General features: G+C 34.2%; 1 protein-coding gene across 6 annotated transcripts in view; it reads left to right on the top strand.

Annotated features, from left to right (window-relative positions):
• HECTD1 (HECT domain E3 ubiquitin protein ligase 1) overlaps nucleotides 1–15,316 on the top strand; it is an 89,806-nt gene that overhangs the window by 41,979 nt on the left and 32,511 nt on the right. For all 6 annotated transcript variants that reach the window (XM_027065531.2, XM_027065529.2, XM_027065528.2 and 3 more), the window contains exons 13-22: nucleotides 2,851–3,073; nucleotides 3,596–3,859; nucleotides 3,958–4,034; nucleotides 8,075–8,209; nucleotides 8,763–8,909; nucleotides 10,208–10,302; nucleotides 12,032–12,137; nucleotides 13,421–13,555; nucleotides 14,321–14,460; nucleotides 14,742–15,065. In XM_027065531.2, coding sequence (XP_026921332.1) covers nucleotides 2,851–3,073; nucleotides 3,596–3,859; nucleotides 3,958–4,034; nucleotides 8,075–8,209; nucleotides 8,763–8,909; nucleotides 10,208–10,302; nucleotides 12,032–12,137; nucleotides 13,421–13,555; nucleotides 14,321–14,460; nucleotides 14,742–15,065 — 1,646 coding nt within the window. The remainder of the gene's footprint in view (nucleotides 1–2,850; nucleotides 3,074–3,595; nucleotides 3,860–3,957; nucleotides 4,035–8,074; nucleotides 8,210–8,762; nucleotides 8,910–10,207; nucleotides 10,303–12,031; nucleotides 12,138–13,420; nucleotides 13,556–14,320; nucleotides 14,461–14,741; nucleotides 15,066–15,316) is intronic.

The following is a 15,316-nucleotide window of genomic DNA, read 5'->3' as shown; positions in this document are numbered from 1 at the left end:
GAATAGGTTAATGGCCCACACATACATGGTCAGTTGATTTTCAACCAAAGTGCTAAGGCAGTTCAATGAAGAAAAGATGATCTTTTCAACAAGTGATGCTTGAATAAGTGGATACGTACACACACAAAAACGAAAGTTTGACCCTTACCATGGGTACCACGTAAAAAATTGACAGAAAAAAAAGTCATAGACTGAAATGTACAGGCTAAAATTATAAAACTTTTAGAGGAAAAGGAAGAAACTCTTACTGACTTTGAGCTTGGCAGTGACTTCTTAAATAGGATGTTAAAAGATTATACCGTAGGGGCCCCTGGCTGGGTCAGTTGAAAAAGCATCTGACTCTTGATCTCAGGGTTGTGAATTCACGGCCCACCTTGGGTGTGGAGATTACTTAAAAATTAAAAAAAAAAAAAAAAAAAATGGTTATACTATAAAAGAATAAAAAAAAAATCAGTAAGTTTTACTTTATCATAATTCAATTTCTTTTCTTCAAGGTACATTGTTTAGAAAATGAAAAGACAACCCAGAAAATTCCCTCAAATTTTATTTGTCTGAAGAAAGTTTTTTTGAAAGAGAGCATGAGTGTAAGAGGGGCAGAGGAAGAGGGAGAGAGAATCTTAAACAGTCTCCACGCCCAGCTTGAGCAGGTCTTGGGGTTTGATCTTACTACTGTGAGATCATGAGCTGAAATCAAGAGTCAGATGCTTAACTGACTGAGCCACTCACGCGCCCCTGAAAACATTTTTATTTGGCCTTCTTTTTTTTTTTTTTTTTTTTTTTTTTAATTTAGTTTTTGAGAGAGAGCAATCAGGGGAGGGGCAGGGAGAGAGGGAGAGAGAGAATCTTAAGCAGACCACACTGCAAGCACAGAGCTCAGTGTGAGGCCCCGAACTCATGAAACTTGAGATCATTACCTGAGCCGAAATCAAGAGTTGGACAGTTAGCTACCTGAGCCACCCAGGTACCCCTGGCCTTCACTTTTGATGGATATTTTCAATGCCCACAAGGACTTTGGCTAATTGTTTTTCAGGCACTTTGAGAGATGTTCCCTTGTCACCTGATGTGCATAGTCTCCATTGAGAAATTTGCTCCATTTCTTGTCTTAGTTCCTTGTTATATAACATAAATCTTTTCTCACAACATCTTTTCTTACTCTGGCTGTTCTTATGATATTATCACTGATTTTTAGCAATTTGACTTTGCTGTCCTTTGCTTTGCTTGGTGTGTTTGTGTATGTGTGTACATGTGAGTGTTCATACCTGCTCAGGATTGTTTAAATTTCTTTGTGGGCTTACAGTTTTTATCAAATTTGGAAATTGTTCAGGATTTAGAATGCAACTTTCTGACCACCTTGTATGATCTCTGGGAATTAATTATTCAGCTTACAGTTTTCCGTTCTTTGCCCAACCTTATGGAGTATCCCCCTAGAAATGAGTGGTTTAGTATTTGCTAGAGACATGCTGATCACTTTGCAGAATATTTGCTAGAGACATGCTGATCACTTTGCGGATTTCTAGAGGTCTTTTTTGCTTGGCTCCCTAATCCTGAACTCATCCTCTACATATTCTGTTTGCTTTTAGCCTCTTCAAACACAGATCTCCATTTCCTCAACTCATAGTCCTGGATTCTTTGTTTCCTCTTCTTAACACCTTAGCAAGAAATTTGTGTCTGGGCCTAAGGAAATTACCTTGTTTGTTTCTATTTTCTGGGGGATCATGGTCCTGTGTTGCATATTGTCCAGTGTTTGAAAATCACTTTTTCATATATTTTGTCTAGTTTTTAGTTGTTTACAGTAGGGTAAACAAGAATGGACCTTGTTAACCTGCATGGCTTAGAGCACAAGTACTGATGTTTAGAGAAATTTATAATCCACATTTTATAATATTTTAGTGTTACAAACTAACTATTTCAGGGGGAAAATACATATTTAGGTATAATAAGTTTCTATGAAGTTTAAAAGTGCTTTACCCATACACCCATGCATGCACACACATGCCAAGTTCATATATGTTTATGATGAATATTCTCTATATTACATGTTATCAACAGAATAAAAATTTTTAGGATGCCAGGGTAGGAAAACAGTGTTTACAAATTGTTCTTTGTTTTAAACATGCTCTGAAATCTTTTTATGATCATACAAATGATCCAGTATATTTAATTCACTCTGCTAAGGGTGGAATCTTAACTTTATTCCTAAAAAGCATCTATGATGATTCAGGTGCACCTCTAGGATTGGATACCATTGATCCAGTAAAAACATTCCTTTTTATGGTTTTTTTTTTTTTTTTTTTTTAATGATCAGGCCCAGAGATGTGGTGAGTTTGCCAGGGTCCTAGATAATTAGCTAGTTGTGTGTAGACCTAATCCATTGGCTTTCTGTACTACTGCAGCTGGAAATGTTATAACTTAGGTCATTATTTATGTGAGTTTCTTAACATTTTTAGGACTTACAAGATTTAGTTATAGGTAACTCAGTGAATCAATACATATTAAACTAGAGGCAACTAAATATTATGTTCAGCATATTTTAATATATACACACACACATAATATATTTTATGTTTATTTATTTTGAGGGTGGTGGGGGGGACAAAGAGAGGGAGAGAGAATCCCAAGCAGGCTCTATGATGTCATCGTGGAGTCCCTTGCGGCACTCAAACCCTTGAACCGTGAGATCATGACGTGCATCTAAACTAATAGTTGGATGTTCAAATGACGGAGTCACCCAGGCACCCCAAATTCAGCATATTTTAATTCTAAATTTGATACATGGACATATTTAAAAAATACTTGCGAATATTTTGAAGAGATACTATTTTGTTTCATTGAATAATTTTACACATTTAGGAAGATGAACCACAGGAAGATGCTAAAGAATTGCAGCAGGGTAAACCGTATCATTGGAGAGACTGGTCAATCATTAGGGGAAGGGACTGCTTATACATATGGAGCGATGCAGCAGCCTTGGAATTATCTAACGGCAGTAATGGATGGTTCAGATTTATCTTGGACGGGAAACTTGCCACCATGTATTCAAGTGGTAGTCCTGAAGGTGGATCGGATAGTTCAGGTAATGTTTGTTTCAATTAAAATGTTTTACAAATTTCTGTAATTTTGATTTGTTTTTCTAATATTTTTGCTAGCATTGTCATAGAAACATGATCATTGATGATCATATGGCCAGTTTCTTTAATATCAACAAAGAAAAACTATTGTACCATGAAAGCATTTAAGAAATGCCTTTTTTTTTTGGTTTGAGACAAGTAGTAGCGTTGCGTCTACTTTTAATACCTCTAATCCTTTAGGTGAAGCTACCTCATATCATGTAATGATGAATTGTATATGTGTGTGTGATGCTGTCTCTAGTTGTATATTTTTCCAAAAGCCTTATACTTCAAAAATTTTTAACTATAGGATTGCTTTTATGCCTGAATCTAAATACATCTAATGACTGAGAATACACTACAGAACAAAACTCTGCTAATGCACTTCTTTACATAAAATTGATATTCTCATTGGTAGTTTACTTTTTTATAAAAAAAGGATCATTTGAAAAGAATGAGGTTTTAAAATAATTATTTTGTTTTTATAGAAAGCAGAAGTGAATTCTTAGAGAAATTACAAAGAGCTCGAGGCCAAGTAAAGCCATCTACTTCAAGTCAACCTATACTGTCAGCACCAGGACCTACTAAACTCACTGTAGGGAATTGGTCACTAACATGTTTAAAAGAAGGAGAAATTGCTATTCATAACTCAGATGGTCAGCAAGCAACAATATTGAAAGAAGATTTACCTGGTTTTGTATTTGAATCTAATAGAGGAACCAAACATTCATTTACTGCAGAAACTTCTCTGGGTAAGTTAAGTAGGAAATATAAAATATTTATAAGAATAAATGAGTGTGTTACATTGCATTAAAATAAATTCTTTGCAATGTCCTTTTTTTTTTCTAAGGTTCAGAATTTGTGACTGGTTGGACTGGCAAAAGAGGCAGAAAACTGAAATCTAAATTAGAAAAAACAAAGCAAAAGGTATACTGTGAGATTTTCTTTTTCTTTCTTTTGTTTTTTTTTATACTGACATGGTAAGGTTTCATTGGTATATTGTAAGCATTTAAAAACCTTCAACCGTATAACATAAGTTACCCTAATCTAACGTACTTTCAGTTTTTCTTTTTCTGTGCTTATTGTTTTATTTTCCACAATACATATGCATTTGCTTATGATTTTTATACACATGCTAAATACCAAAATTGAAACAGTGAAAATTAGTAAGACAGTAAAATTTAAATGATTTGACTAATGTCTCACAAAAACTTTGAACTCGTGCTTTTTTTTTTTTAAGTTTATTTATTATTTCTGAGAGAGAGAGAGAGAGAGCACAAGTGCACAAGCAGGGAAGAAGCAGAGAGGGAGACAAGAATCCAAAGCAGGCTCCAGGCTCTGAGTGGTCAGCACAGAGCTCATATGGGGCTCGAACTCACAAACTGCACGATCATGCCCTGAGCTGAAGTCAGATACCTAACTGACTGAGCCAACCATGCTCCCCTGAACTCATGCTTTAATTATTATTGATAGTAATGTTTTTAGTAATACAGTGGAATTGAAAATACATCACTAATATTTTACAATCCTGATAAAATTATTAGCTTTATGATAAAGCAACTTGAATGCCTGTTTCTAGATTCACATATTTTGATGCCTAGTTTAATGGCCCATCTTATATGAAATCATTCTTTTTTTGTTAATGTTTTTATTTATTTTTGAGAGGGGGGGGAGTGAGGGAGGGAGAGGGGGAGGGGCAGAGAGAGAGGGAGACACAGAATCTGAAGCAGGCTCCAGGCTCTGAGCTGTCAGCACAGTGCTTGATGTGGGGCTCAAACCCATGGGCTATGAGATCATGACCCGAGCCAAAGTCATATGCTCAACCAACTGAGCCACCCAGGCACCTCTGAAATAATTCTTTCAAAAAGATACAGGAGCAAATGTTTACTGACTCCACTTTCAAAATCACAGTACTAATTTTTAAATTCTATCCATTAAATATGCGTTGTTTTTTTTTTGTTTGTTTGTTTGTTTGAGAGAGAAGGACTACAAGCTGAGAAGAGGGGCAGAAGGAGAAAGAGAGAAAGAATCCTAAGCAGGCTTAATGCTTAGTGCAGAGCTTGATGTGGGGCTCGATCCCACAACCCTGGGATCATGATCTGAGCCGAAATTAAGAGTCAGGCGCTCAACCAATTAAACCACCCAGGCATCCCAGAAATTTTTTCTAATTCAGGGTATCTTAAGGACAGTTGAGGAAGAAATTACTCAATTGGAGATAGCAATTAGATGCTAAAAGGAGTTTCAACTAAATGCAGTCCATTTTCATTATTCATGGTAGTTGTGTTAACTAAAGTTTCTGTGAATACTGAACCATTGCTCTTTGGGGAAATACAGGGTTAGGTTCCTATGAGGTCACATTTTTGTAACTGATGCATACATAACCTTGTTTTTTATGTGTCTTTCTGTTCAAAGACACCATAAGTGTATTACTTAAAAAAAATTTTTTTTATGTTTATTCATTTTTGAGAGAAAGACAGAGCATGAGTGGAGGAGGGGCAGAGAGAGAGGGAGACACAGAATCCAAAGCAGGCTCCAGGCTCTGAGCTCTCAGCACAGAGCCCATCATGGGGCCTGAACTCGTGAACTGTGAGATTGTAACTTGAGCTGAAGTCAGGCGCTTAACCGACTGAGCCACCCAGGTGCCCCCGTGTCTTATTGATTTGTTAACACGGAACATGTGTTGAGTAGCACGGTCATGCCTGAATGAAGCTTACCTAACACACATATTTTCTCCATAAGGGACATGTTGTGCCTGGTGCTTAGGAACAGTGGACAGTACTTCAGGCACTATATTTGGTGGCCATTTTAAACAGTGAAGTCAACAAAACCACAAAAATGTGAAAAACATGCCCAAAATAGACTGTGGAAAAGATACTTGTTTATAGTATGAGGACTTAAGCAAGTATGACATTTGTTTACAGGTAGAGATGACCTTGTTTACCTCACCTAACAACATGCACGTGAGGCAGCTCCCGAGTTTTTGCTGCACTGTGTATGCCCACAAGTGACTGTGCACTGCTAGTATTGAATTGGGGATTACAAACACATTTTAGTGAGTAGTTGAATTCACAAAAATAGAATTCTCAAATAATGAGGATCAACAATAATTTTTTTAAAGTTTATTTATTTTGAGAGAGAAACAGAGAGACAGACAACATGAGTTGGGGAGGAGCAGTGAGAGAGAGAAAGAGAAAGAAGCCCAAGCAGGCTCCATGCTGTGAACGCAGAGCCTAACTTGGGACTTGATCTCGCAAACAGTGAGATCATGACCTGAGTCAAAATCAAGAGTCTGACACTTATCTGACTGAGCCACGCAGGTGCCCCTCAACTGTAAATTTTTGTAAAGCTACCATTGAGCTGTCTCAGGAATTTCTTGCAATTCCTTATGGGTTACATTATCCAACCAAATCTAGACTCACAGGGTACTGAAATTTCACACTACAGAAGAAAAGTAAATCAAGAACATAGTCTGAGTCCTGTTTTCATTTTCTTGAAAAATAAGTAATTTTGACTCAGTTTCTTGAAATCCGTAGTATTAGTAGTAAATCAAGGAATAGCCTCATTGACCATATGGCTATTCTTTTGGTATGAAAGTACGTATCAACTGATTTTAGGTAAAAATAATTTTAACTATTTTAATCTTCATTTTTATTTGTTAATACTGTTTTATAAAAGAGTAGTTTCTTAAATTTTGTCTACTAGTCAGAACTTACTTTCCTTTTAATTCTGAAAGGCACACCAAAATAGAATGAAGAAGTAATATTCATTTCAGGAGTGAAGTTTTTTCAATCACATTAGAGTTATGCTAGGTTAGTTTGTGATTTTAATGAAATTACATAAGTCCTAAATTTACATTATTTAAGCAATTTTTTTAAGTTTTATTAATTTTTTGAGAGAGAGAGCGCATGCAAGTGGGGGAGGGCAGAGAGCTAGTGGGAAACAGAATCCGCAGCAGGCTCTGCACTGTCAATGTGGAGCCCAATATGGGGCTTGAATTCACAAACTATGAGATTACGACCTGAGCCAAAGTCAGACACCTAACCGACTGAGACACTGATATTCGCCCCTAAGCAAATATTTTTAAAGGCTCTTATGTACTGAATTTTATCAGACCCAAGCCTGGGACACAAATGGGTTCTTTCAGATAACATTAACTTAAATGAGAGATAACTAGTGCCCAAACCGATAATAGTCATTCTTCCTTATGATTAAGTATGCAAATAAAAGTGTCATATATATTTTGTGTGAATACTATAAATAGAAAAAAATTAAACCTAAAATACACCACAAAATGTTAAAAGGTTCAACTCTGAGGGAACTCCTATTTACTAGATGGAAAGCTGCCTGATCCATGAATCATTGAATAAAAACCAGTTAGGTCTTTAAGTTTAAAAAAAATTAAGGGGGATGAGCTAAATGGATAAGGGGCATTAAGGAATCTATTTCTGAAATCATTGTTTCACTATATGCTAACTAACTTGGATGTAAATTAAAAAAATAAAATCATAAACAAAAAAATTTAAAAAGGTTTAATGGTTGATTGAATTATAGGCATTTTAGTTTTTTGGGTTTGGTTTTTTTGGTTTTGTTTTTTTTTTGCTTATTTATATTTTCTATATGGTTCACCATAATCAGGCTAGTTTTATAAAAAAGAACAAAGTTAATTATTTACAGGTTGTTCAAATGGGTTTAAGTGAAATAAGCTCCTCTTTGTTATATGACTATAAAGTTTAACCAAAAATTAAAATTGTGAGTTCTTTTATTTGATATTGCTTAAATCTAGTTATAGTACTTTTACAGCCATTAGAACCTTTGACATATATGATTAGAAGTAGTAACATTTTTTGGAGGTTGGTAATGGCACAAAAATCTTTTAAAAGTTGCACACATATAGGGAAATTAAAGGGAAACTTTGTTAAAACTGTTAATTGTAACGAAAATTCACATTTGCAATTTTCATTTGGTAGGTACGAACTATGGCTCGAGATTTATATGATGACCACTTCAAAGCTGTTGAAAGCATGCCTCGTGGAGTAGTGGTAACGCTCAGAAACATAGCAACTCAATTAGAGTCATCTTGGGAACTTCACACAAATAGACAAGTATGTTATTTAGCCTCTAGATTTTATGGCACACATTGTTCTTTGTTTAGTTTTTCCCCTTTATCCTTTATATTCTAGGTATTGATTAGGGGTCAGCAAATTGTCACACATGGGCTAAATTTGGCCTGCCACCTGTTTTATATGGCTTTGTGAGCTAAGCATGGTTTCTACATTTTTAAATGGTTGAAAACAAATCATAAGAGTAGTATTTTCTGATACATGTAAATTATATAAAATAATGACTGTATCCAAAAGCAGTTACATTGCTCACAGCCATGCTCACTCTTACATATTGTCTGTGAGTGCTTTGGTGGCTGCAGGGCAGAGTTCAATAGGTGTGACAGAGGCCAAATAGCCTGTAAAGCCTGAATTATTTATAGTTGACCCTTAAAATGTTTTCTGACTCTCGTACAGATCATTTACATTAATAATTTGAACTTATTCTTGTTTAATATCTGACTTATTTGCTTGGCAGTTAATACTGTGATAAATTAGGTATATTACAACCTGTTTATTTTTTTGATTGTCTTCATTAATTTTTTTTTTCTTTTAGTGTATTGAGAGTGAGAACACTTGGAGAGATTTAATGAAGACAGCTTTAGAAAATCTAATTGTACTTTTGAAGGATGAAAACACAATTTCACCATATGAAATGTGCAGTAGTGGGTTGGTGCAAGCCCTTCTTACTGTTTTAAACAATGTAAGTTTACAAAGTAGCACAGAACAGACTATGTAGTTTAAAAAATTATTTGTAACTGCACTTCTGGCAAAGCAGTGTTTTGCAAGAAATATTTAAAAACCAAGTTAATAAATGTTATTTATAATTTCTCTAGCCTTTCCTTTGTTGTGTCATTAGTTTGAGCCAGTTGAATTTAGTAATTGAATCTTTTTAGATTTTTTAGTTTCCCACTTAGAGTTTGTTCTAGGTTTTGTTTAACAAAACATGTACTTTGGCCTAAGTTTTAGCATTATTCACTGCTCTGATTGCTTCTTGAAATGAAGTTACTCTGTAGATCTTCATAAGTACTTACATTATTTGCATAAAATTAGTTTATGAGCCATGACTGTTTAGGAAGTTACTCTGAATATTTGACAAGTATTTGTTATAACCTAATGTGTGTCTACAATTTAGTCTACCTTTAATATCTCTTTATTGTGATAAAAATTTTTCTGTAACAAACATACCATATATACTTATTATAACAAATTCTGACAAAAGTATAAAAAGTGAAAGTTGCCTTCTATTTCAACTCAATTTTCTACTTTAGTTTTTGCTCTTCTTTTAAAACATTTTTATTTATTTTGAGAGAGAGAATGCAAGAGATGAAGGGAGGGAAAGAGAGATCCCCCCCGCCCCAAGCAGGCCCCATGCTCTCAGTGCAGAGCCCAGCACAAGGCTCAATCTCATGAACTGCAAGACCATGGCCTGAGCTGAAATCAGGAGTCCCGTGCTCAATCAGCTGAGCCACCCAGGCACCCCTAGTTTTTGCTCTTAATCACTATATGTGGTATACAGTCTTAAAATTCACTTTAACTTCTGTAAGTTGTATATACCATTCATTAATTTTATTTATTAAAATTATATTGATTAAATTCACACACCACTTAGTAATATCTGTGAAATAATTGTTTTAATATACCAGTTAGTATTTTCTAATGCTAATTAAAGTATATAATATTGTTAAAATGCAAAATGTTCATTTGTTAGTAATCTGAAATCACCTTGCATACTACACTTGAAAAAGCTAATTTAGCAGTGTAATTGCTACCCCATTATATAACATTCAGGGAGGAAGAAAAATCTATTAGCTATTGCCTACTAATCATAAACTAAAAAGAATTTTAATTGAAAGAAAAATGATTTTACCAGATTATATTGATAATTTTGTAATAATACACAGTATTAGTATTCATCTTTGTAGTGTGTGTTTTTGATAAATTTTGGTAGCAGCCTGAAAACATTTTTTTGTGCCTTCTTTTTGGTTTTTTTTTTTTTAGAGTGTGGATTTAGATATGAAACAAGATTGTAGTCAACTGGTAGAAAGAATAAACGTTTTTAAAACAGCCTTTAGTGAAAATGAAGATGATGAAAGGTAAATCACCAGTTTCTTTTTATTTGTTGTTTGCAGTGTTTGAAAGTTGGTATGCTTCTTTTTTAAAGTAGAGTCTAATATATAGTGCTTATATACAAAACAGGAACTTTTAAATTTAATAAATAGTGTAGCTTTATATTTTAAGTGTATAATAATAGGAAAGATTTTTAAAGCATTTTTTAATCTTATGGAATAAAAGAAGAATTACATGTCTGCTATGAATGCAGCTGTGACTACTCAGTTTAATAAAATTACATGCCTCCTTGTATGTCTGAAATTAATGTAATGTCATCTACACATCTACTGTGTGTCATCTACACCTAAGTAAAAAGTTAAGAAATTAGAAACCTCTTTACTATATAGCTGAAAATTTGAACACTGATTAAGTATTTGATGATATTAAGTAATAATTGTTCATTCATTTTTAGGTGTGAGAATGAGTTTTGTTTTTTTAAGAATTCTTCCTTTGTAGAGATACATACTCAAAATATTTCTGTATGAAATATGTTCTCTGGCATTTTCTTCAAAATATATTGGATGGAGAGAAATGGGTGGGGAAATTGAAATCAATTTTTTGAAGCTGGGTCTTGGGTTGATGAAGGTTCATTTTACTATTTTATTTACTTTTGAATGTGATTGAATTTTTAAAATAATAAATGAAATTCATTTCATTAATTTTAGGTACTATTTTAAATGAGTCACCTCGTTTTATGGGTGAATAGTAATTTATTGAAGCATTACAGCATTAAACATTTTAGCTCTTTAGAAATTATTGCTAATACTAAAATATACTTATCTCAATGGAAACATCTTTTCACATAAATTCCTTTAAGTAGTATTACTGAGTTAAAGATTGTAAATGATCTTTAAAGGTCCTTGATACAAATTGTTATTTTTCAGAAGCATTACACCAGTGTTGCCTTGCTAACAAATAATACCATTTTCTAAACTTTGCTGCTTTGTATATTTTTATATGTATCAAATACTAAATAATAAAATTGTTTAAACTTTAAAAAATAAATTGCATGTCTACCTTGAATGCAGTTGGTAAGTCTTGTAAATGAAATATTTTATTATTTACTTGTTTATTGATTGTGACAGAGAGAGAGAGAGAGCATGCACATGCAAGCCAGGGAGGGACAGAGAGAGAGGGAAAGAGAATCCCAAGCAGGTTCCACACTCAGAGCAGAGCCCAGTGCAGGGGTTGATCTCATGACCCTGAGATCATGACCTGAGCCGAGATCAAGAGTCAGATGCTTGGGGCGCCTGGGTGGCCCGGTCGGTTAAAGCGTCCGACTTCAGCTCAGGTCATGATCTCACGGTCCGTGAGTTCGAGCCCCGCGTCGGGCTCTGTGCTGACAGCTCAGAGCCTGGAGCCTGTTTCAGATTCTGTGTCTCCCTCTCTCTCTGCCCCTCCCCTGTTCACGCTCTGTCTCTCTCTGTCTCAAAAATAAATAAACGTTAAAAAAAAAAAATTAAAAAAAAAAAAAAGAGTCATATGCTTAACCAACTGAACCACCCAAGTGCCCTGAAATATTTTATTCTTAAATGAAGGAAATTGAGTTATGAGAGTATCTTTGCTTGCTTAGATTTAGTCTAATAGAAAATTAAACTTTTCTTTACACTCATAAAGAAACTAGGGGTCTACATGAGGTTGGTTACTGCAGTTTCTCTATGAACTTGGGTATGAAATTATATAAACACTCTCAACAATTTTTTTTCTTCATAGTCGACCAGCAGTTGCATTAATTCGGAAGTTAATAGCTGTACTTGAATCTATTGAACGTCTCCCTCTCCATTTGTATGATACACCTGGATCTACGTATAACCTGCAGGTAACCAGGAAAAGTGCAGGCACTATTATTGCTGAATACATTTAAGGGCAGTCTGTAATGATTCTGCTTACTCATTAAAGACTAACCCTAAAGCCACTTGATTGGTTTTTTTAATGACTCTTGAATTATTAATATTTCAATTTTTAATTTGATCAAATCACTGTGGGTTTTCAGTAAATGTTTATTGTAAATCATACTTGATCAGTGGTAAGTGGAAAAAGACTATCAGTGGAAAAGGCAGGAAATAAATGGGTCCTTTTGTTCTAGAATTAGGAGTTAAGTCCTTTCATTTCTAGGTGTATCAGCAGATGAGAAAGTGTGAGAATAGTTCAAGGACAGTTTTTTTCCTGCCTTTTTTTTTTTTTTTTTTTTAATGTCATTGGTTAAAGCCAGATGGCCTGCCTTAGCTATTATTGATTCTGTGGGAAATCTGTCAATGGGTTTTCTAAAATGTTTATTATTTTCCTAAATGTTTTTTGGTTGACATTCACATTCATTCATTCCTTTATTCTTTTCTTAGTATCTGGTATGCAGATATGAATAGACAGAAATTACATCTTCTGTAGGTTACTTTAGAATTCCTTAGCTGGTCATTTTGGCTCAATCTTGCCTTTATCCAACCTATCCTGCATTGCACTGCATGGAATAGAAAGCTTTCTCTTTCAAATAAAGCCTTTAATAAGTAACTAAGAATCTGTATTTGCCAAGACAGTGTGTTCTAGGGCAAAAATCTTGCCATACCCCCAAGAACCCAGGAATGTTACCAAAGCTACTAGTTTCCCAGACTAGAGAGCTTGTCTAGGGAGTTAAAGTTGTTATAAGCCTGACATGGTGTTAGATTAAATGTGATGTCAAGTTCTACTTTGTGTTTAATTTTAGGTAAAATAGTAAAGAAGGGTAAGGGCCTTTGTGGCACATTGTTTTTATTTACTTTATTATTTAAAAAAATTTTTAAGTAATATCTATACCCAACATGGAGCTTGACATGCTACCCACATGTCCATATAAGTATTTGATTTTGCATATTTTATAATTTCTTTAAACCATGTATATTTGAAGTTGTTTAGAAATTATCTGCGTATGTAGTTAATTTTGTTTCTTTCTTGAAAGCCAGTGTCACTTATTCAGTGATTCTTTAAAAAAAAATTAATAGAAAACAGACATTTATCCTTTTATGGTTGTACTTTTATAATTCTCAATTACTATTGAGAACATGTCTCACTTTTATAATTCTAAGAGAAAAACAGTGTATTTTCTGAAGCATTTTGATAATTTTTGCACAGATACTTACAAGAAGATTAAGATTTCGGTTGGAACGTGCACCTGGTGAAACTGCATTGATAGACAGGACTGGCAGGATGTTGAAGATGGAACCCTTAGCTACAGTTGAATCTCTGGAACAGTATCTCTTAAAAATGGTGAGTTTTTGGCAAGGCCATGGTGAAATAGGCATTCTCTGCTGTGGTTTAATCTTTTAGAAAAGTAGTTAGGGAAATATGTGTGTAGATTTATGGTAATACAAGGTTTGACCTAGTAATTCCATTTTTTGGAGTCTGTTCTTTGTGTATGTGTGTGTGTGGGTGGGGGGAGAGACAGAGACAGAGACAGAGAATGAGAGAGAATCTTAAGGGGCTCACTCTCACAACTCTGGGATCTTCACTGAAGTGAAATCAAGTGTTGGATGCTCACCCAAATGAGCTACTGGGCACCGCTGGACTCTATTCTAAGAAAATAATCTTTGTATACTACAAATGGTTTCTTCGTAAAGATGTGTATTGGAGTCATTTTAGTGTCATTTGTCACTAAAATAGTGAACAAAACCTTGATGCTAGTCAAAAAGGAGTATCAGGTTTATAATTATTTCCATTTATTTGAATATTATGTAGCTATATAAAATGTATAAATATAATAACTGATAAGAAAAAATGTTATGGTACAGTATGATCAGATGTTTTTTACTCTATCAGTTGAAATAATGGACCAAAGAAGTAGTGTATCATATGAATAGTGTGGGGTACTTTGGTTGTAGAAATTTGTATCTTTCTGGTTTTTTCCCCCATATATTCTTTAATGAGTATGTGTTATAATAAAATAAATCACATTGAAGGAACAGGAAAAAGTGGGCAGTGCAGTTGAAAATAGCCCTATTAAGGTGAGTGTCTCCTGTATTTTCTTTGGTGTAGGTAGCAAAGCAGTGGTATGATTTTGACCGATCTTCATTTGTTTTTGTTCGAAAATTAAGAGAAGGCCAAAATTTTATATTTCGGCACCAGCATGATTTTGATGAAAATGGAATCATTTACTGGATTGGGACAAATGCCAAGTAAGTCATGCTATTTAATGTAGAGTGAAAACATTCACCTGGTAAAAAATTCTTGGTAGTAGAGTAAAATTATTAACTACTCTGAGTGTCTTTCAGTTTAAGGAATTTTTGTCTTAGAGATTAAATTTAAGACTATCTCAGTTATGTTTTATGAAGAAAAAAACCAAAATGTCAATTGTAGGATTTTTAAAAATTAATACAGTTTTATGTGGAAAACTAATATGAACAAAATACAGTTATTTTAGTAGTGTTAACTGCTTAATTTTTTTTATTTTATTTAGAACTGCATATGAATGGGTGAATCCAGCTGCTTATGGACTTGTAGTAGTAACATCATCAGAAGGAAGAAATCTACCTTATGGCCGCTTAGAAGACATACTAAGTCGTGATAATTCAGCTTTAAATTGCCACAGCAATGATGATAAGAATGCCTGGTTTGCCATAGATCTGGGTCTCTGGGTGATACCATCAGCATATACACTTCGTCATGCTCGTGGTTATGGAAGGTCTGCACTGAGAAATTGGGTTTTCCAGGTATCCAAAGATGGACAGAACTGGACTTCTTTGTATACCCATGTTGATGACTGCAGTCTCAATGAACCAGGGTTAGTTGAGGAGTCTTTGCAAATTGAAAAACTCAGTAAAGAGCTTTGTTTATTTTTATAACTGTATACCCTTAGAGCTCTCTTCTTTATGGAATATTGAAGCAAGATTTTTTTAAAAACATCACTTGATACTATAATTTAAATATTAAAACTTTGAAATAATAATTTTGCCAGAACTTTAGCAGCTTTAGATTAAATACAAGTAGAACATTGAGCCTATTTATTTAAAAAGGAATTGAAATATATGTGTA

This window comes from Acinonyx jubatus, chromosome B3, assembly GCF_027475565.1.
Source record: "Acinonyx jubatus isolate Ajub_Pintada_27869175 chromosome B3, VMU_Ajub_asm_v1.0, whole genome shotgun sequence".
In the NCBI taxonomy this organism is placed as follows: Eukaryota; Metazoa; Chordata; class Mammalia; order Carnivora; family Felidae; genus Acinonyx; species Acinonyx jubatus.
This window is presented reverse-complemented; position numbering and strand designations above follow the sequence as displayed.